This window comes from Dicentrarchus labrax, unplaced genomic scaffold (genome assembly GCF_905237075.1).
Source record: "Dicentrarchus labrax unplaced genomic scaffold, dlabrax2021, whole genome shotgun sequence".
Taxonomy (NCBI): domain Eukaryota; kingdom Metazoa; phylum Chordata; class Actinopteri; family Moronidae; genus Dicentrarchus; species Dicentrarchus labrax.
In genome coordinates, this window is record NW_026136710.1 from 25,045,640 (window position 1) to 25,068,206 (window position 22,567).

The following is a 22,567-nucleotide window of genomic DNA, read 5'->3' on the forward strand; positions in this document are numbered from 1 at the left end:
AAAAATGTGTTCCATGCAGCAGCACAGAGCGGCTGTCCAGTGCTGTATCTCACATCTTGGATGAGAAGAGAGAGACTAAGCTGCTACAAGGCAGAGATGCTTATTTTTGTGGTTTTCCTTGTTTCCTTGGCACAAAAGGGCCACTAAATAACAAGAAAAAAATATTGGAAACAGCTATCAGCCAAACTGTTATTTTAAACATCAGTATCGGACCAGAATTTCACAATCATGTATCCCTTCTAGTCATGTGCGCAGAGATGGATCCTGCACTGCTGTAAAGGTCTGTCCCCTCTGGGCACTGCTCAGTGGATAGAAGGTGAGTAATAAGACCACAATGCAAGACAGAATTACAAATCAATGAAATTAGTTGTTCTACCTCCTTGAACTGGGACTCGTTCAGAATAGATGTAGGATGAAAGTGGATCTTCTTCTCCCTGTAACTAGAAAGCAGGGAGGTCTCATGGTTGACATGGACCAGGTTTGGATACATGCCAGCCACCAGGGCCGCCTTCACCATAGCCCAGTTCTCAGAGTTCAAATTCACATCGCGGATATCACTTCCCCCACGGGCCCTCACAAAACCTAGGGGACAAACAAGCTGTTTTAAATTTCAAGCCTTCATTTATTTATTCAGCAAAAAATATCTAACAAAGAAATATACTGATTAAGTGTTTTCTCCCTGACCCGAGTCTTTCAAAACTGACTTTTAGCCTATATAGACTTCCTTATTTGTACTTTTATGATACAAGACATTGGTAATTATTGTAAGGGATTCTTGGAGTTTGTAGCAACTTTAATGTTAATGTGATGATGACACAAAGAAAACCCAGAGGCCTGGTGATGTTGGGTCACACCACACACAGTTGGTGGAGTGAGACTGGAATTTAAAGGAATATAAATGAAAGTGGGGCTGACCAATAGCACGTAGCTGTCCCAGTAGCTGTGTCCTCATGCCAAGTATCATATCCATGGTGGCCTGGGACAAGAAGTTCTTCTCACAGAAGGATCTCTCCCAGCCATCACTGCGGGCTTTCTGCCATGCCTGACACCACACACATTTTTTTAAATTATCTACTGAATTTCTATGCTACCTTACAACAGTACAACAAAGAGAACAAAGAGACAACTTAATATTCTACACAGGTCCACTATAAAAGGGTGACTACTTTAATTACTTTTACTACTTCTATTGTTTCAAAATCATTCATATTTATAATTTATTTTTTGACAACATAATAGATATTGAGAGGTCATATAGAAATATATATCAATTTCTCACATTCTGAATAGGGGTGGAATGGTTTATTCAAAAATTTTTTTTGTTCATTTCAAGGTTTTGGGTTTGGTTTGGTAGTTTTTGGTCTCTGAAATCTAGTGAATTGATCTCGCTGTTTGCCATTGTTTCCTCGCAAACACAACCTTGGTAACACAATGATGTGGAAAGTACGAGCAAAGCACGCCAACTTCTCTGTGGTTGGCTGCAAGAATTAACAAAAAAGTCTTAATTTACTCCCACCATATGAGAAGTGAAAACCTAGAGGATTAACTTTATTTTGGGAAAGGGAAATGTGACAAAAATTTCTGAAAAACTATTGCTTATCAACAATCCCTGTTGTTGACTGTACCAGCCCAAAGTCTTGTGTCTTCCATCATCTGACAGGTTGCTTTAACATTTAAGCCTACAGTAAATCTATTATGGTAAAGCCGCTAAATACGAACATATGAACCTTGACAATGTGTATAATATGGCCTCTTTAATGTGCTGAAAATTATTTGAAGGAAGGAACAGCACTTTTGATTCTCAAAACTTATCTATTTCCCCATTTTGGGTGTTTTGATTGTAGGAGTCCTAATACCGATGTTGGGAGCATTGCCTGTTATCCCTCTTAAAATCAAACACTTCCTATATTCACCCCAAAACACACTTTATATGGACCCCCGCCTACCTGGAAGGCTCTTAGCAGGGCCATGTGGTCACTGAAGGTGCTGGAAGTGAAACGTTTACGGCAGTGTAAAGCAGCTCTTTTCTGAGAGCCCTGGGCAGGAAGGACAAAGGGGTCACGATAGGCCAGTGTACAGGCAATGGTTAGAATGGGGTCCAGACACTTGAGCACTACAGCACATAGCACCATCTTGCCCAGGTGGGGCTCCACAGGTAGATCGGCAAGGTGGTAGCCCAGATCAGTCAGGTCTTCATACTGGTCCATAGCATCTATTGTCTGAAGAGTAAAAGTGGAAGGAGTCAATACAAACATGGGGACTTATTGCCGGAATACTGTATGTGGATGTGTTGGCCAGCATGTGTAGGTTTGTCTGTGTAAGGTATATAATATTATTTGGTGTTACTTGTTACCTTTAGCATCTGCACAGCATTCCTGATGGTATGCCCAGGAGGAGGCTGTGGAGCTTTGGACAAGAACTCAGCTACTGGACAGGAGGAGGGAGCCAGCAGTTTGGTCTGCAGACACAGTTCCTTACACACACAACATGACACATTATTACTATAACAATAAAAATATTAAAGCTGCATGCAGCGTTGGGCGGGACCTCGCACTCCACGCAACTCGGGGCGTGCTGCGGCCGCATCATGTGCCGTCGTAACACGTGCGGACCACGACATGAAAATCTCATGTAAATCAGCTCAAAATCGCCACGCAGCGGTTGCTTCCTGTTGCCAGTAGGTGGCGCTATCACTATGTCTGAATATTGTCATGTAAACGTGTTAAGTGCGGGACTCTTATCAAACACGTGAAGTTTCATTGAGATTGGACCACGTACGCTTAAGTTATGAGGACGTGTTCAGGGCGAGACTGTTAGAGAATATATGAAGTTTATTAGAGATTGGACATTGCACACTGAAGTTATGAGTACTGTTTAATGGAAAATCGTCTGAATTCGACAAGTCGTCACTGGCACGCGGTTTGACGTACAGTCACAAATAGCTTAACTCTTCATCTACAGTTTGTTTTTATAAGACTGTCCAATTTTGAAGTAGATTTGATAAGTCCCCTATTTATCTTGCAATTTAATACTTGACTCCCAGCGGTTTCCTACAATACTCCACGAACAATACTCTGTAGGAAATATGGTTTGCAGATGTGGCTAGTGGGAGTGGAGGGGTGTTTGTGTTTTATCACTTTGAAAAAAAGACCACAGACTTCAAAATGGCCAACTTTGATGGCACGCCACGGACACGCCCTTCAACATACAGTCAAAAAATGTATAGCGTTCATTCAGCACCATTCTTTGACTGCACTGACCAATTTTGAAGTAGATCCAATAAAACCTGTAGGAGGAGTTCGTTCAAATACAAGCCCAAAAAGTCAAAATGACCACAAAATGGTGAAAATGAAAATCGAAATTGCAGACTTCCTGTGGGTTTTGGGGCATGGGTCCAAGAGGCTTTTTTGTACGTCTCGGCACCTTACACATATGCCTACCGAGTTTCATACATATCAGTGAAACGTGGCGCCGGGGCTGCTTTTTAAAAGTCCTGACACGACAAACACGATTTTTGGTATGTGAGCTACAGGCACCAGTCTACACGTGTCCTGTGAATTTCATATTCATAACTATTACAATCTCTGCAGAGTGATTTACCCTGCCACCAGAGCACCACCTAGTGGCGTGATTTTTTTTCCTTTTTAGGGGACCCTCAGGGAGCCATGGGCAAGCATCGTACCAAGTTTCATTTTAATCACACTTGCCGTTACAGAGATGTAAACTTCTTTTTAAAGAGCGCCACCTTGTGGTGATGACCTGAAATTGTGCACGATACATAATGGAGACATAAGGAACTATTGACCCAAGGTTGGTGTAAATCGGACATACCAATGTGGAGAAATACCCCACTTCCTTTTTTGACGAAAAATCAACAGGAAGTGCTAATTTTATAACTTCCTTATTTTTTTAAATATCAAAATACTTTAAATTACTTTTTTTGCCAGGATGGTCTCCAGATACTACGTGCAAAATTTCGTGCAAATCGGACAAAAGCGCATGGATGGATCACAAAAATGTAGTTTTTGAACATTTTGCGCTCTAGCGGAAAAAAAATCTAGGTGGAAGTGGGTGTGGCCTATATAGGGAGATACTTTCTATTCACCGATCGCGTGGATATAAGGTTTTTGAATGTGAGACAAACGATCAGGAGCTATACATACTTTTCTCAATAGTAGCGCCACCTAGTGGTCTACCCCAAAGCGACGCATAGCATTTCAACATTTTCACCAGGCCTGACAAATTTGCCAAATAAAATTCACGCGAAGTATACGTTCAGGGGGTCAAAAACGCCGGCAACGTTCTGAATAATAATAATAAGAAACGGACCAATTTCAATAGGGACCTTCCAGCAGTCACTGGCTCGGTCCCTAACAATAATAAACATAGTAGAAACACTAGGGACCTTCCAGTTGTCACTGGCTCGGTCCCTAATAAACGGACCAAAAACAATAGGGACCTTCCAGTTGTCACTGGCTCGGTCCCTAATAAACGGACCAAAAACAATAGGGACCTTCCAGTTGTCGCTGGCTCGGTCCCTAATAAACGGACCAAAAACAATAGGGACCTTCCAGCGGTCGCTGGCACGGTCCCTAATAAGAAATGGACCAAAAACAATAGGGACCTTCCAGCGGTCGCTGGCTCGGTCCCTAATAAGAAATGGACCAAAAACAATAGGGACCTTCCAGTTGTCACTGGCTCGGTCCCTAATAAGAAATGGACCAAAAACAATAGGGACCTTCCAGTTGTCACTGACTCGGTCCCTAATAAGAAATGGACCAAAAACAATAGGGACCTTCCAGTTGTCACTGGCTCGGTCGCTAATTACAAAGTCTACAGCATTTTTAAGTAGCACTGTGATGTTCAAACTACTGCTGACTTTCGAGCCAAGCAGACACAGGTGGGGCCAAAACATCATGCTTGGGGAGGCTAAAATTCTGTGGTAAATTACAGCTTACACAAATGTAACTCTTTTGGCACTATTTTGAGCAAAAGCAAGGACGAACACAAAGTGGCATGTCTAGGAACCATGGACTGTGGCTATTTTGGTTCATGTAGCTAAAGATAGATCACCTCTCAGCCATCAGAGTTCCCATCTTACTAAAACAGCTGAGCCAACCACAGAATCAGCTTCTTCTGGAAATCATACTGTTGTCTGTCTGGTACAGAGCACCACAATGTGAACACACAGGATTAAAGGTGTTTTTTAAACATTTAATTAGCAACATGGTGATATAAAAAAATAATGAAAAAAAAAGTTTGTTGAAGATCTTAGCTCTACTCTTACATCTTATGTTGTAAGTCACAGCATATCGCAAAATGTGACACAGTAGCATGTGCATCGTCATGCATTTTAGGAACAAAGCATCAATGGGAAAAACTAGAAAAGCAAAGAAAGTTGGAAAGGAGGTAATAATGCACAAGATTAATCAGCCCTGGTGAAGCAATGTCTCCTGCATAAACAGGCAGAATACTGCACTAACTAACCAGTCAGATGTGTGTGGTTATTCTGCAGTTGCCTGGTGTCATTTGCATGTGATTTAATAAACCAAGCGCAGCCTCTGTGGCTGGCCAATTAAGCCAAATGAATCCAAATGAACGAGCAGCTACTTGAGGCTGCCCACAAAAGTGACTGATCCCGAATAAGGCTCCATAGTGAAAGGCAGAAATAAACATTATTACAGCCTGGTACAAAAATCGTTCAGTCTTTCTAGCTAAATTCCCCATTCATGACAACTGTATGTAGGGTGAATTTTTATATAACCTGTTTGAAACTAAAGATTAAGACTGGGCATAGTTAAGAGACTAGGATTAAAGGCCCAGTGTTCTTGTAATTCTCTACACATTTCCCCAATAATCAATCAGTTACAATCCATCCAAAAAATCCATAGAAACTTCTATGTCTCAATCGCTAGTTTCAAGTCTTCTTCCATACAGCATGGTGTTCATTTAGTAAATTGTGTTCCCATTAAGAGTAAAATAGACAATAAAGCAGGGGCTGCCTTGTGATTGACAAGCCAATGTTTCCTACAACAGACAGTTGAAACTAAGCACAGCCAATGAGCACAACCCGAGTCGTGCACTGCACTGCTGCTGGTAGCAAAAAAACAATACGGCAACGGCCATAATACCAAACTTGAGGCTTCTAAACGTATTCCAACCAATGGGCAATATCACAGTAGGTTCACACTTGGATTCTACCTTAAGCTCAGGAGAAATGTATATGTGAACTCAGTGGTGAAAAGGGAAAAGGTTTGTAGACCTGTTACTTTGTAACAGTATTTGTAACATTCTAAACACATCTGTGAATTGTATTTTAATTGTATTAAATAAATTATAGTAGTAAATGTCTTTGTAACTGCAGTTCATTAAGAAAACACAGAAATGATTTATCATCATCCTGTGTGAACATGTCAAGTCTTCTTTGCATGATGTAGGAGGAAAAGTTGAGTATGTGAGTGTCACTACCTGCAGTGGCATCCGCAGCAGCTGCGGGACCTGGAATTCCAGCATGTTGTTGAACCTGAGTCGACTAAAAAGGTGGAAGCAAATCCCTGGTCTGCAGCGTCCAGCTCTGTGGACACGTAACACATTCAGTAAATTCTTTGAGTTTTCTTTCTCCCACAGTGGGTAAAAACTGATTTGTTGATTAACAGCAGCAGACACTTTCATTCAGTCACAAGCAAAGAATATCAGGTTAGATGTAAGATACAATATCTGTTGAGGAGATAATGAATTGGATGTTGTCCTTGTTACCTTCCCTTCCTTTGCAGAGCACTGGCTTTTGAGATCCAAACCGTCTTTAACATGGATACATTACTGAGAGTATCAAAGGACTTCTGAAATGGGAAACTTTATTAGTCAATTACTAACCATGTTCCAAATCCCATCTATTGTTAGACGTCATATTACTCTTGTAAACCAAACTCTTTAGCAGTGACTGTACCTCTTTGACCTTTCCTGAATCAATGACAAAGACCACATCGTTGATGGTGATGCTTGTCTCAGCAATGTTAGTAGAAAGAATCTGAAAGTGAAAATTGACCTGTTATAAATTAGTTTGATAGTGAGGGAATTTCCTGTAGAATTCCATTCAAATGGAAAACCATGCTATTTACAAATGGCAGGGGTTCCCAACCTTTTCCTTAAGGGACCTATAATGTCTATAAGTGAGTAAACTGATGACCCTTTACCAAGTGACATATTTCATGATATTATACACTTTTAGTTTAGTGTTTTCTTCTCCCTGACATTTGGCCATTGTTCTAAGTTCTTTGGTTGTTTTGAGTTTTCTAATGCAGGACGAGGCTGTTTAAGGCTCTGTGAATATACCCTGTGTTCAGGTTTTCAAAGTTTAGATCCTAAATAATAATCTAAACTTCTATTTAGTTTTCTTCAAAATAAATAAATTAAGGAAGCCTTACAAGCCCCCTTGAAGTTTTGGCAACCTCTAGTCATGGTCCCAACCCTCAGGTTGGGAACCACTGACACATGGGGCAGCTGTGTCTCAGGAGATAGAGTAGGTCGTCCACTAATCAGAAGGTAAGAAGTTTGATCCCCAGCTCCTCCTGCTGCAGTGTCCTTGAGCAAGATACTGAACCCCAAATTGCAAATTTCTGGTGTATGGGTGTATGAATGAATTACCTTCTGCTGGTGATGGCCTTTGACATCACTGTATGATGGATGTGGCATGTAGTGTACATTGCTTACAGTACTTTGAGTGGTCAAAAGACTAGAAAGGCACTATATAAGTACAGTCCATTTACCATTTGGTACAAAGCAGCAGTTCTCAGCATCTGTGACAGTGACAGTGTTAATGTGGTCTTTGGACGGATGCATTACAAAAAGTGATGACATGATTTAATGTAAACACATGAGTTTCATCACACTTAATTAAAGGAATGTGATGTAAAATGTATTTGGTTTTAAATATTTTTCATAGGCACTACTGTGCACCAAGTGCAACACACACTGGCACGCTGTGTCATTTGACAACCATAACACGTACAGTACAAGATGCATCCTACAGTAGTAGTCAAAGAAGTAGGGTACAGTAGCTGGAATGTACCACTCAGTTGGGTTTTCTAGAGAGTTGTAACATGCTGATGTTGGAAAAAAGGATAGTTAAACTAGTTAGAATGTGTGTCAATACATGTTATGAAGTGTCTTCAAACAAAGTTTTTCTTTATACATAGAATACTCTATATCAACTTATGACTAAATTAAAGCTTTGCTGGAAGCCATTATAAGTGTAGTGAATCCAATCAAATCAAATGACATTAAAATAGTCTTTGACATCAGTGAAATCAGACACTCACTATCTTTCTGACACCAGGTGGAGAGGTCTTCATGGCTTTCTTCTGATCTAGAGTCTGCATGTCTGAATGTAGAGTGAACACCTGGTACCTGAGAGATTGACACACCTGTCAGAAACACACTACATAATATTCAGCTATGCTATACTTTGCTCAACACAATAAACTGACATAAAAAAAAAGGAATGGTAAAACAAAATATATGTATATTGATTAAGGGGAAGATTAATCCAGAACTGAGTCTACAATATTTATCTATCTAAGAATACAGTATTTATTTGTATCTTAAAATACTATGAAGAAACTTCTCTAACATGACTTCAAATGAACATAACCTAGGTTGAATTTCATCATCATACTAAAAACCTAAGGTATTGTAGGTATTGCATGATATATAATATACATTTCACCTGTCAGAGTGGGTGGAGAATCTCTTGTCGTCATACAGGATGCGGTCCCTGAGTGCCACTATCTCATCGTATCCAGGAAGAAAAATCAGGACAGCACCTGACAACCAACAGATAAAAGCTCATATTGTGATAATCTTGAAAAATTATCCATGTTCCTTGAAATCTTGCTGTGTTTACAAGTAGAGTTTTCTTTTGCTCTGCCGTACGATATTTAGCATGTCAACACTTGGTGCTACAGTAGCTTGTCTGTTGCATCGACTACACGGGCCAGCCTTTGCTCCCCACATGCATCAATGAGCCATGAGCCTGTCGCTGGTTTGCCACTTTTCTTTCCTTGGATCCCTTTTGATAGGTTCTCACCAGTGCAGACCAGGAACACCCCACAAGAGCTGCAGTTTTGGAGATGCTCTGACCTCCTTGTCAAAGGTCATATTGGTAGAGTGAATTTTCTGTTGTAGCAATAAAATACACTGCTCAATAAGCAGCTATATCGTTATAATCCAGATAAGTGTTGAGACTCACCGTCACTGTTGGTTGAGCAGATGTTGTGCAGCAGATCCATGATGAGGTCCAGGTCCACCCATTCATCGTCAAAGCTGTGGTGGTACAGTTTGAGCAGCTCCTGCTCTTCAGTGCCCAGCTCTGTATTGCCACACTGCATCAGAGTGGATTCATCCAGGCGGCTCACTTCTCCCAAAGGACTGCACGGTAAAAGAAATGTAGGAGTAAGCTGATCAGAAGTCCAGTAAGTTTATCAGTTTAAAAACCTTGTACAACAGTATTTAAAACTGGACATGCCTTTATGTAGTTCCTTTAGGGACTGCACAAAAGTTATGGGAAGAGGGTTGAACATTACTCATTTCAGCTTTAAAGGTGGTGTAAGTGATTCTGGAGAAATCCAATACCACAAATATCATGAGATAAAGAAAACTACAACACAGCAAGTAATATAACTAACGTTAGCTTTGTTGTGTGTTTGCAAACTGTCACTATAGTTGCTGCTGCAAAGCTAACATGCAGAGAGGACAAGATGCTTTCCATAGCCAGCACACCAGCTCCAGACAGCGATACTCTCTTCTACCATAGCTAATATCACAACAAGAGCATATCTAGGATAACTAGAAAGTAAGCTGAACGTCTGTTACCTGAAACACCTATCAGTGACAGAGAAGCCGATGAGAGGGAAGCCGAAAGCTATCATGGACAACCCCTCTCATTCTCTCCATGCTGAGCTGAAGCAGTTCAGGAGCCCCTTCAGCCACGTACCTCAATGTGCTTACGCTTGGGCCACAAAGCATGCCTGAGCAGTGCATGCCTCAGCTTACACACACGTGGTGTCCACAAAAAGAGCATATCTGCTGCTGCCAGCCCTATCTTTCTACACTGAATTGGGCTTTTAGTCTATTTGCCAGCCAATAGAGTACTATTGTGAACCCACAAATGTTAAGTACCCCAAAGTTATATGTTAGAAATGTACAATATGGATCTCCAGCATTTAGAAACTGACCGATGCATATGTTGGGCAACTTGCATAATTAGAATCAACAGGCATAATCGCCTGTATAGACAAAATTTCAGCACCGATGAATTTTGATGAATTTTGAGTCGATTTTGACAGCCCCCCAGGAGTTGAAATACGGCCACTTTAAATGGCCATTTTGTATGTTGAAAATGTCAGAAATTGATTTAGCATCCTGAATAACCCCCATAAGCGCTCCAATATTCAATAGTTAAATTGGTCAAGCAGCTGCTGAAATATTGTCTAAATAGGTGATTATGCTTATCAATGCTAATTACCTGTATGACAATTATGCAAATTGCCAATATATGCAAGTTGCAGCACCCAGCACTTTCTAAAAGGTGTATATGTTGCTGGTATAATATGTCTATGAACAGATCCTTTTCACTGCTCTTGGCTCATGGAGAAAATAGGCAAGACCTCAACTCTCTAGTGAAGTGTCACTGCAGCGTGTCCAGGAGGTGAACTGGCACCTCTCCAGCTACTATTCCACACTATACTGTAGTTCATACGTCCCTACAGACTGAGCTACTGCCATCCCCAAATAGCCAGAGCTGCCATTTAGGTCAAAGCACCAACAGAAACTCATAGGATAAGCAAAATATGGATTTAGATATATGTTTCACTTTGCATTACATAGTCATGTATTATGCATGTCAACATTACACTCACATGGAGGATTTGAGAAGATCCATAGCATCTGTCTGCTGGAAGTGTTTGGCAAAGTCTATGGCTGTCCTGAAATGTGATGAAAACACTGCTGGTCAATGCATTCACATGTGTCCTAGAGCTTGAAAGAATATTTGAAAAACAAAACAATATGATGTAGTAGATACATGTTTAAAAGTGGAAAACGTAGTTGCTTGAGTGTAAAGTCTGCAATATTGGTCATGATGTGAACATGCCTGGTGTCGTAGAAATACCTGCCTGTTAAAATACATGCCTCGTCCATTTCTACAGACTATGAAAGGACAACTAACAAATATTGGTAATGAATCACAGTTAACGCTTCAAATCATTGGAAACTAATGGGACATTTAACATGGCTTACATCAGCTTGGTACTATAACATGATATCTGTCTTACCATCCATTGGATGCTTTCATGTCGATGTCGGCCCCCATGCTGAGCAGCTGTTCCATCTGTGGGAGGAACCCTCGGCCTGCTGCCACCATCAGAGGTGTGGACCCTGTCTCACTGTGCCTGTAGTCAACTTGGTAAAAGAATATAAGTATTAGGAAAAGTAGAGCTAGCAAGTTTTTAGCCCAGAAATTATTTGTATGTTCAGCATACATTGTACAAATAGTATGAACAGTATGACATTTCACACAGAATGCAGCAAAAACACATCACATTTTAGCACTGCAAATAAAGGCATCAATCACATGGTATGGATGTCACACCAGAACTTATGGCGGACCAGTTGATTGTTTATGATTCCCAGCACCCTATGTTATATGATACAATACAGTGTGATTGTGCCATCCCAACACACCAAAGCCAAGTCTACACCATTAACAACAAGCCTCCTCCACACGCGGCTTACCTGTTGTTGTAAAAACAGAATGCACAAAAATCCCAAATGCATTTTTGGGCAACACAAACAGGGACCTAGAGTAATAGGCAAGGCAAGGCAAGCTGGTGTGTGTGAGAAACCAGCGTAGACATGAGCCTGTGTGGAAAAGAGTACCCATTGGAGTTCCTACTACAGTTACACTGTCATCTGGAGAGAAACACTGAATTAACAGATTGTATCTTGTTTGTGTCCATACAAATGCTGAAAGTGTAATAAGTTGTGGTTTTACGGGAAGTTAAGTAAAACCAGCAGTTAGGGATAGGCAATATGTATCAATAAATCTATGTATTTAATTTATTACACTATATGCAATCTTATATTGTATCTGTATAGGATATCATAATATAGTAGTTTCTGAAAATTGAGTTGAAAAACTGCTGATGAATTAAAAAAAAAACCAGAGGACAGGAATGACTAATCCAGGGAATTATATACCTGACAAATACAGGTACATCATTACATTGATGAAAGAAATCAGATATTCTGTATCATGTGTATTACAGTGTTTAAATGCCAAACCTTAAAATGTATAAATAATCCTACAAAAAAAACACTGAATGATTCCAAAAAGATGAATAAGAGATCAGCCCAAAGAGTCATACCGTTAACACTTTCATAGAGGATGAGGTTGAAGAGCTGAATGAAAGCATCCTGGTCTTCACTGAGGAAAATGTTGGAAATGCAGGCGTCCATTTCTTTCTGCAGCCATGGCTCCAGCTCTTCTGTACCATTCTCATTCTGTGACACAAAATCACACAGTGACTCAACCTAGTGCCAAGCATAAACAGTCAGGTTTCACAGGACACACCTAAATACAACACACATCCAGACCGCAACTAGGAATCATCAAGTTGCACAAGGGGTAAATTTCGATTTTAAGGGGTTTAAAAAACTTTTCTTTTCAATTATACAGCAGGCTCAGTATTTCATTGATTTCTGTGGAAAAAAAACTAACTGAAAATGTTATTTTTAAAGTTAAGTTGTCAGTTTACTCAATGACAGAAAGGGGTCCCTTAATCATAAGGTTGGCGGTTCAATCCCCGGCAATCTCCCACTTCGTGTATGAATGGGGTTAGTTAGTTATACAAGTGCAGTCCATTTCCCATTTTTCATCAACATAGTGCAACATTATAAATGTCTTCTAAAAAAAAATGTGCTTGAGTTTCCACAGAGGTCAGACAAACACTGCATACAAACTAGTTATTTTCTTGCATAACCCCACCCAACTCTGACTTACAGCTGATAAATCAGAGACTTTTTGACAGGGCCTACAGAACTGCTAGCCCCTGTAGGAAAAAAGATGACCCTCCACATCTGTTCATCGCACCGATCCACCACTACCAGACCAAACAGTGTATCCTCCTGAAGTTAGTTAGCTAGTGGCAGCAGCCAGTATAGTTAGCACATACAGCACTGCTGTGTTACAAGAGAAAAGCTCTGTGTTGCAACAATCCCCTGATATTTTCGTCTCGGGGACAAGTTGCAGCTCCCGAACAGAGTTTAGAAATGAACATTTGCATATTAATAGATTATTTCTATAATTTCGACTTTAATGTTGAAATTATGAGATGCACATTATTTTTCCAAGCAGACTGTATATGTCCTATGTTTGGAAGGGATCTCGGGAGAAATTAGCATTTAATAAGTAACTGTAACTGTAACCACATTGATAACAGGATGCGGTGCTGAAGGCTGGAACACTGGACTTGATCAGACCCAATGTAGCATTGCATTGAGTAGTGTGTATGTGTGTGTTGGTTTACTGGCTTGTTGAAGGTGCTGCCCCCTTTGTCCAGGGAGCTGCTGTCTTGGAGGAAGCCTGAGGCAGACACAGGGGCCCTCTGTTCCTCCTCAACAGAACTGTTCTGCACTGCCTTACACCACTCCGTTAGACGTTTCTGCTTCTTCTCCTCTAAGAACCAGAGCATGTGATACACACAGAGGAAATTAAGACAGTTTTCATTCAGTCTGACTTAGTGGACAATTTAAGAAAAGTTTCATACTTCTCTGTGTCTCTTCCTTGTATTTCCTCATGTCCTTATTGTTAAAGCCCGTCAGCCTCAGAATGTCCTCGAGAAAGAGTTCCTTCACTTCAAACAGTCTTCCTTTGACTAAAAATATTTTGAAAAATCTTAATTAATTAATAATAAAATTAACAACATTCAATTCAATTCAATTCAATTCAATTTTATTTGTATAGCGCCAATTCATAACAGAAGTTATCTCAGGACACTTTTCAAATAGAGCAGGTCTAGACCGAACTCTTTAACATTAATTACAGAGACCCAACAGTACCACCATGAGCAAACAACATATACACAAACAGAATTTTTTCCAGTTACAAATGACCCATTTCACTTTAAATTTGGAAACTGTTCCTTAAATAAAATCTTCAGGATGTAACACTCTTGCTCCTGTATTTTTCAAATTATTTCTTATAATACATGGTAAAGGTCTTGCATGCATACTTCTTCTCTCCCATTATTTCAGAATAAGTTAGGCCATTTAGAAATGCCATCAGTTTGCATTAAATGGTAAATGGTCCTGTACTTGTATTTGTTTTACACTACATGCCACAATCGCCCTTTCACACACATTCACACATGCATCATCTGGAGCAATTTGGGGTTAAGTATCTTGCTCAAGGATACTTCGACATGCAGCGGGAGGAGCCAGGTTTTCAAAGGACCACACATATTTGTATATAAATCGATAGAAGAGTGTCTCAAGTATTACAGGGATATAAACAAGACTTGGTGGAATTGTAGTATAGGGTTGGACTGTGTATGGTCAGCGACAGAATCTATCATCCTAATTCCTGGTTATTGTCCATCTGCAATTTTCTGTAGTGGTCCCAGTAATATTTGTTCCTAAGGTGTACTGAAGCAGATCATGTGACAGTGTGACAGAGAAGCCAACTAGCTGTCACTATATTATGCTGTTTGTAACATACAAACAACACTAATGTAATGTAGACACAAATTTCTTAAGCTGCTGTAACAGCTGGTATGAGCATTCCTTTAATGAACACAGTGTTAGTAGGTCTTACGGTTGATTACAGGGCAGGAGCCGAAGTACTGAAGGAACAGGTCTATATCCAGAGCTGCACTGGAGAGGATCAGTTTCAGTGTGGGGATCTTCTGAAGCATATCCCGCATTTTAGTGAGCAGGAAGTCAGTCAAACCATCACGCTCATGCACCTCATCCTGTTAAAACACAGTATTTCACTGTGATGAATATTACATACCTTTCAACCAGAGAGAACAGCTAAACCTTGCTTTTCAGCACGCTGTTATTCCTCTTTAAAGAACAGTCCCAGTTTCAAATGTGTATTTCATAAAACAGGATTACAGAGTTGACCAGTTTTCTTAGAGTGTACATTTGTAGCCTTGATGCTCACCACAATGACATGTGTGACAGTTGTCAGGCTGGCATCTCCAGCCATCAGTGTTCTCAGGAACACGCCACTAGTGCAGAAGGTCAGCAGTGTCTTGGGGGAGACCCTGTGGTTTCAAAGTCAACAGTTACAAGAGACATGTCCATATTAAGCAATATAAATCGTTGCCAGAAGCTTGCAAATCAGAATCAGAATCAGAAATACTTTAATAATCCCAGGGGGAAATTATTTTTGTTACAATAAAAAAAAAATAATAATAATGATAGATGATAGAAATGATAGGAAAGTTTATGAAAATGCATATTTTGCTAAATTAAGTTTAATAGTTAAATGCCTCAACCACACCACTAATCACCTGTCAGAGAACTATGCAGACTTGATATACATAACACAGTTGGCTTCATCTATCTGTTAAAGTAATGTCTTTTTGTCGTTTACATTAATGTAAAAGCATATTAAATTGAAAATTGAGAGTGTTATGACAGCAAAGAAGACTATTTTCTGTTTTCTCTTAGGCTGCATAATGTTTGTATTTTGCTATTGCACTCTAAATTAATGACAATGGCTGTGAGCATGGGTACATCTTCTCACAGACAATCCACTATTTCTGAATCAATTTCATCAAGCACAGTAAATTCTGCTGCCTATTTATAGTTGGCAGTTGGCATGACTGAAAACGTAACATTATATGTTATATGAGGGATTTTCCCCTCTTCTGCACCTAGCCACATCGCACGGGGAAAACGGATTTATAAACTGATCTGATCTAAGAAGAATCTCTTCAACAGCTGAAAATGGGCTCTTTCACAATGTGTCCTAGTTTATTAAACTGATTTGTTCTGATCTTTGGGCATAAGAGATATAAATACATTTACCACAGTGATCTTAGAAGGTAGTATATGGGCAGAAATATGTGCCACTGGAAATTGAATTTGAGTCTATCATTTTTAACACTGTCAGGTGTGGAATTAAAGGACCTGCTGAAGTCAAAGAGTGGTAAAAAGTGACTACTGCAGTCAACGCTGAGTCACCTGAGGGTCGTACTCAGGTGACAGTATCTTGTTCAACAAAACTTTGACATTCAGCAGGAGGAGCCGGTGAATCAAACTGACAACCTTCTGATTACTGAACAACCCATTCTACCTCCTGAGCGACAGCTGCACCTTCAAGAAGTAGTAATTTGATGTGAAAAGCGAGGCCATTAATGGCTGCAACAGGAGGGGGTCAAGGAAAAGACTCCATCATAGAGCTAGAGAATACATGCAATGATAGGTGGGTGGTCGAGACAGACGACCACCCACCTAGAGCCGGAGGATCTGTCCTAGGTTTCTGCCTTTTAACAGGCAGCTTTTCCTTGCCCTTGTCGCCAAGTGCTTGCTCATGGTGGTACTGTTGGGTCTCTGTAAATAATGTTATAAAGAGTTCGGTCTAGACCTGCTCTATTTGAAAAGTGTCCTGAGATAACTTCTGTTATGAATTGGCGCTATACAAATAAAATTGAATTGAATTGAATTGAATTGAATTGAATAGGTGATGTTGTATTGTTAGGCATTCCAACAAGGTCTGTTCCCCTGGACAGTGGCCTGCATACACCTTAATGTGACAAGAATTTTAACCCCATCAATAGCAAATTTAGGTTAATGATGACATTATTAAGCCATATGATACATTTAGAACTATATCATAATTACCAGAAACAGGATGATGTCGTTATGATGATGTTATGAAAGGCAATTTACATAGAAAACTCAAAATTACATGAGAGTAATGCAATATACAATTCTTGTGTATAAAATGTTTGCTTGAATAACAGCAGACTAATTGCATATGATTAGTCATGGTCTGGACCACTCATAAATTGTGTTTGTACCAGAGACAAAATTCGAAATAAGAGAAAACTGGTGAATGCTGTAAGTTCTCCTAAATCAGTTGTATACTTAAGAACGAAGACGTACGAGTGGTTTCTGTGTGGGGCCCATTGTGCTTGCACAAAATAAACTTAATTACATTTTACAAATCAGAATTTTCTGAAACTGTACTTAATCAAACACACATTCAGTTTCCAAACTATACATAAAGATTGAATGAATATAGAATAGAATATATATATCACTTTATGAGATACTACTTTACTTATATAATATATAAAGTGACTTAACGCCTCCTGTGTATTAAACTGCTTTCCAATGGGAGTGTGTGGATCTACTTACTGTAGATCATCCTTGAATTGGATCAGTTGCTACAATAATCTACAAGTGTAGACTATTAACAAAACAAGTGTTAGTGTCTTTCTACCAAAGATAAAAGGCTAGGCTAATCTACCTGCTTTCTAGTCTGATGTGATAACCAACAGTCTGGCCCACACTCTCTCCTCTCTCAGCTGCCACTCTCTCAGCCACAGCAATGGCAGCCAGGCGTCTGGGCTGAGTGCAGAAGATCCTGCAGGGCTCTTCATTCCTGCTGCACTCATCCAGCAGGAACTGTGGGATCTGGGCAATAACACAGTGACACTGGATTACCTTTACAGAGTTCAACCTCTGGACATTTCTAAGATCTTGCAATTTTGGTTCAGCATCATAATATTCTTAAATAAAATGGTCTAATCAGTGACAAAATTCTTCTTGTCATAAATAGAGGCATCCTGGTAGCCTAATGTATTAAAAAACAAGACACAAGACTACTGCTAACAAGACTAAGGCCACGTTCAGACTGCAGACCAAAGTGGCCAAAATCTTATTTTCTTTTGCTCATATGTGACTCAGATCTGATTTTTTCATGAAAGTATGACTAACACAAATCACATGGAATCTGATCAGTTCAATTTAGATTTTTTGCAACGTGACCTCAGTGTAAACAGTCATATCATAATTAAATATTTATACTTTTACATCACTGTAGACATTTGTCATGCGGGTCACTTCAGGACAGTGACCTGTTTACACTGGAATCTGATATGGACCACATTTAAAAAAGCAATGCGAACAGCCAAAAAAAAAAAAAACAAACAGATCTGAGCAAGAAATCAGAATTGAGTGCTAAGACTTGCAGTGTGAACGTAGCCTAATTTGCTAATTAGGACTACAAACAAAGTACACACAGTGAATGTGTGTTGCAAATATCATGGAAATCCATCCAAAAGATATTTCACTGAAAACCTAAATTTACTAGGGTTTATTCCCGCCAGGGTCATGAATGTATTTATAAAATTTCATCTCAATCTGTCTAGTTCTTGAGATATTTCAGTGAGGACCAAAGAGTTGGACTGTCGGTCAGACAGACGCACCTGTGTCGTTTTTCCAGAGCCAGTTTCTCCCACTACCAGCACCACCCTGTTTTCTCTGATGAGCTGGATAATCTCCTCCTGCCGTTCATGAACAGGCAGGGCGCGTCGAAAACTGTCCAGCTCTGATGGACTCCTCCTCCGAGGCACCATGGGTATGCCGTTGTTTAAGCGCCCGCTTGCCCTATTCCTGTCGCTGTTGTCTGAGGGAAGAGCTGAAGAATATTATGTGACACTGTGGATTGGTTGGTGTCTTGAGACTAGATACACTAGAATGTGTACATTTAATCACTATTGTAAAATCTTTGCCTCTGCCATTAGCTATGTTCATAAACAAGGGTGATTTGAGTGACCATTTTTAACATTTACCATGAGCTTGTTGCTAGATAACCGTAGCGACGGTGGACACCAAAAGTCAATCAAAGAACTGCGGCACATCTCCAACTCCATGGTGTCAAATTGAAAAGTGCAGCTGCAAGCTACCAGTAAGCTACACTGTGTCTTAAGTTTTTTTTCTTGTTCTTCTTTAGACACACACTGGACTGCACAAGAAGTCAGGGTGGAAAAAAAAATCCAGAGAGAATTGCTGATTTTTGATTCAGAAATCAGAATCAGAATCAGATTATGATTCTCTGAATCTCAGAATAGATATTATATCACATGCACATAGTATTCACTGCACAGTCTTAGCTTATACACAGACAATGACACTCACCAGGCTCTGCAGCCACAGACATGCCTACTTGTGTTGGCTGCAGGTCTATGCGTTCTTTATTGCTGATGGGAAACCTCTGAAGCAGGTTGCGGATGAAATATAAGGAATTGTGGGAGGGAGTAAGGGACATGGTAGGCCGAGGTTTGTCTGAACCATCTTTCTTCCTGATGGTAAGGAAGCGATTTGGTCCTTTCCTGAAAAAGAAGAAAACATGGTCTTCCACTTACACACTTATTAAAACAAATTTTTGGCTTGTGTTTATTGAGAGCCAAACACTGGTGCTGTAAATGGTCCAAAAATCTCAGGGTGGTCTTAGTTTTGCATTACATTTGGTCCTGTTAAAAAATGACAACCTGGGTCTTATTTTTGTGAGTTTGAGAAGACAATGTCCTTCAGGGGTATTTTATGTCTTTATTAGAAAGAGAGTGAGTTTCTTTTGTTTTTCTCATCTCATTACTGAACTGTATTATCTTCAGTGCTTTAGCAGTAGTGGTCACCTGACCTTCATGCCAAAAAAGCATACTGAATAGGAAGACAAATTTAGATGAGGAATGACATGCATTAAACAGTCCCTCCAGAAAAACGCGATTATGCGATCGCATTTCATAATCCCCCGCATTTTCGTTACAAAAAAAGTCACATATATATTAGCAGAAAGTTGAAAATGTTGCGTTTACTTCACACAAGAGCAACCATTTTCCCCTGTTGCCATTGGAACGTTATGAAGGGACGTAATTACGCGACATGAACGTCATCGAAAAGCTGCAAACTAGTGATGAGCGGATCAGGGTTTTTTCCAACCCGCGGGTCCCGCATTTATTTAATAATTTGACCTGCTCCATCCCACCCCGCACAACCTCATCTATTTTCACAACCCGCCCCACCCCGCCCCGCCGCTATTAAATACAAGTTAAATATGTCATTAAATAAGGCTTTTATTTGGTCTTACAAATGCGCTTGAAAACAGCCTTTCGAGTGGCACTGGAAACTGGCAACAACAAATTCAAATCTTAATAAAAACAAATATATACATAGGCGCTTTTGTGACGTCAGGTCGCAGGTGGATTTACCCAACAGTGTTGTTAAGAAGTAGGCTGTATTGGACATATTTAATCCATAATGACCCGACCCAACCCGACCCGTGGGTAACCCGCTACTGCAAACGCAATGAAGCCGCAATTTTAGCAAGATCCCGCAATTTCATCACATAAAATTGCATAAATATCCCGCATATTCCATTGCGTTCTTTAAGAAAACGTGCCGCATAATCAAGGATTTTTGCCCGCAACAATCACAAAAAAACTCTTTCTGGAGGGACTGATTAAAGACTCAAACGAAGGATTTTGTCATTCGTGATCAATACGTTAAAACCCCTCAACTACCAGGGTTCTGCTCTATTTGAAAAGCTTCCTAAGATAACTTCTGTTATCAATTGGCGCTATACAAATAAAATTGAATTGAAAAAAAAATTTGATCATGGGGTATAACTGTAGCCACAACCTGTAATTACACTTCTGAAGTCTACATTAGCTACAGTATAGCCTACAGCAGCTATGTACGTGGGCTCCAAAGCTACACAATGACCCCTTAACACAGAACTACAAATCTAGCTTTAATGTAAAAAACGTCTACCCCTTTGAAACTGAGTGTATGTTAGTAAATTACATTTACCAAATTCTTCAGACAATTGGTGAGCACATGTCCTTGTGGGTGAACTTACCCTTTACTCTTGGAGATGTAACCAAAGGACTGTGCCATTCGATGAATGAAAGCTCTCTCAGTACTGGACAAGGAGGAGGGAAATTCCATCTCTGTTTAGTCAGGGAAAGGAAAGGGTAATTAGGACAATCATACTTTCCTTCTCACACTGGCACAAGTACTGAGCATTACATTGGCATACCTCTGTCATATAAAATTAGCGAATGCTTTGCTAAGGTTGACCAAGTGCTCTGCTCTTACTTTCTAAAAAAAAATAAAAACAGTTGATACCTTTCAGATCACTGTAGCGAAACCTCTCCAGAGAGAGGTTCACTGCTATCTTGACTTCTTCATCGATGTGAATTTCTTTGAGGCCGCTGGAGATGGAACCACGGGGTGGCGTCCTGGCTGGTTTTTGTGAAGCTGTAGCAGCATTCAACATGGTGCACTGCAACAAACAACAGTTATCTTACCAAAGGGATAGCAGGAGTTCTTGTGTTCATCAATGTGAACAAAACACAACACATTTCCTACAGCCATCTGTTGCAGACTATCATAATGTTTACTAAAACTGCTGAAAGTTTTATGGAAATTCCATCTTCTGAATGTACTCAGAATACAAGACAAGGCGACTAATAAGAGTAATGGGAACACTTAGAAAACACACATCAGGTCGTGTTTACATATTCTTTCATCAGATGTTTCCTGTCTTAAGTCATACTTTCTCCAAACTTTTCTTGTAAATAAATAAAAACAATCTATGAATAAAACAACCTAACAGCCTATGTTTTGGGAGATTCCAGCAAATTAAAGAATTGTCACGGCACTTTATCTTACTAATGCAAAAAATACCTTTTGCCAAAAAGAAATTCTGCTCATTGATTTACATTGTCCACATCCTAATACACTCAGATATACTAAAGCGAGAGTTATCGTGGTGCAAAGTAAACGGTACAAAGTTATATTAAATCACAGTATACTGTATCCCAGCAAAGTGAAAAATTAGGCTTCTTTCGTAGAAGGGGGACACCAACTATTTTACACATACAGGTCAGTTTACCAACCATGAGGAGTACTGAGTACTACTCAGCCTTGTGTGTTTCATTGAATCGGTATCGAAACTAAGCTAAGTTAGCTGAACGGATGAGACACAAATGTAACGTTATATAACGTTATATAAAACTGTAGCTAGCTATATGTCTAACCTTGTAATAAACTAGTTAATTCAGATACTGTGCCTTGATTAGTGAATAGCTTCGGCAGTGCTCTCAAACGAACAGCACTGACTAGGACATAATCCATTGAAATGTTCCGTGTGTTTTTCTTCCGCTGTGTTCCGCCGGTAGTGCCGCCAACAACGAAAGTACATCCGGTCCAGCTCTTTCAGAATGATTACCATATTACCATACATAGACGCCGCATCGACTGCTGCCGCCCACTAGAGCGGCGTGCCTACAAGGCGGCCATCTTGGAGCAGGGCTAGCAGAGGCAGCGGTGCATCCATAGACATATACTACTACAAACCTAACGTGGACCTGACAACTGATATCATATCAGTTTGTAGGAATAATTGATCATCAAGCTACACGTTCTATCTTACTGAATCTTTCTTTATCAAAATAAAAACATGTGTATATGATATATGTGTAATATGTAT

At 39.9% G+C, this 22,567-nt stretch overlaps 1 protein-coding gene across 9 annotated transcripts in view; it reads right to left on the reverse strand.

The window, feature by feature from the left end:
• Positions 1-22,278, reverse strand: part of LOC127370301 (3'-5' RNA helicase YTHDC2) — a 47,693-nt gene extending 25,415 nt beyond the window's left edge. Inside the window, exons 1-23 of one of the 9 annotated variants that reach the window (XM_051412252.1) lie at positions 22,149-22,278; positions 21,202-21,358; positions 20,933-21,023; positions 19,213-19,406; positions 18,501-18,712; positions 17,540-17,706; positions 15,221-15,323; positions 14,870-15,026; positions 13,824-13,931; positions 13,584-13,732; positions 12,423-12,558; positions 11,331-11,457; positions 10,917-10,982; positions 9,248-9,426; positions 8,726-8,822; positions 8,319-8,406; positions 6,947-7,045; positions 6,757-6,839; positions 6,469-6,574; positions 2,354-2,473; positions 1,947-2,219; positions 916-1,042; positions 377-582 (exon numbers count right to left, since the gene is read on the reverse strand). In XM_051412252.1, the coding sequence (XP_051268212.1) occupies positions 377-582; positions 916-1,042; positions 1,947-2,219; positions 2,354-2,473; positions 6,469-6,574; positions 6,757-6,839; positions 6,947-7,045; positions 8,319-8,406; positions 8,726-8,822; positions 9,248-9,426; positions 10,917-10,982; positions 11,331-11,457; positions 12,423-12,558; positions 13,584-13,732; positions 13,824-13,931; positions 14,870-15,026; positions 15,221-15,323; positions 17,540-17,706; positions 18,501-18,712; positions 19,213-19,406; positions 20,933-21,023; positions 21,202-21,352 (3,039 nt within the window). In that variant the 5' untranslated portion in view covers positions 21,353-21,358; positions 22,149-22,278. Of the gene's footprint in view, positions 1-376; positions 583-915; positions 1,043-1,946; positions 2,220-2,353; positions 2,474-6,468; positions 6,575-6,756; positions 6,840-6,946; positions 7,046-8,318; positions 8,407-8,725; positions 8,823-9,247; positions 9,427-10,916; positions 10,983-11,330; positions 11,458-12,422; positions 12,559-13,583; positions 13,733-13,823; positions 13,932-14,869; positions 15,027-15,220; positions 15,324-17,539; positions 17,707-18,500; positions 18,713-19,212; positions 19,407-20,932; positions 21,024-21,201; positions 21,359-21,958 lie in introns of all 9 variants that reach the window. The other 8 variants (XM_051412251.1, XM_051412256.1, XM_051412254.1 and 5 more) reach the window with 8 other exon arrangements.
• Positions 22,279-22,567: the final 289 nt, after the last annotated feature.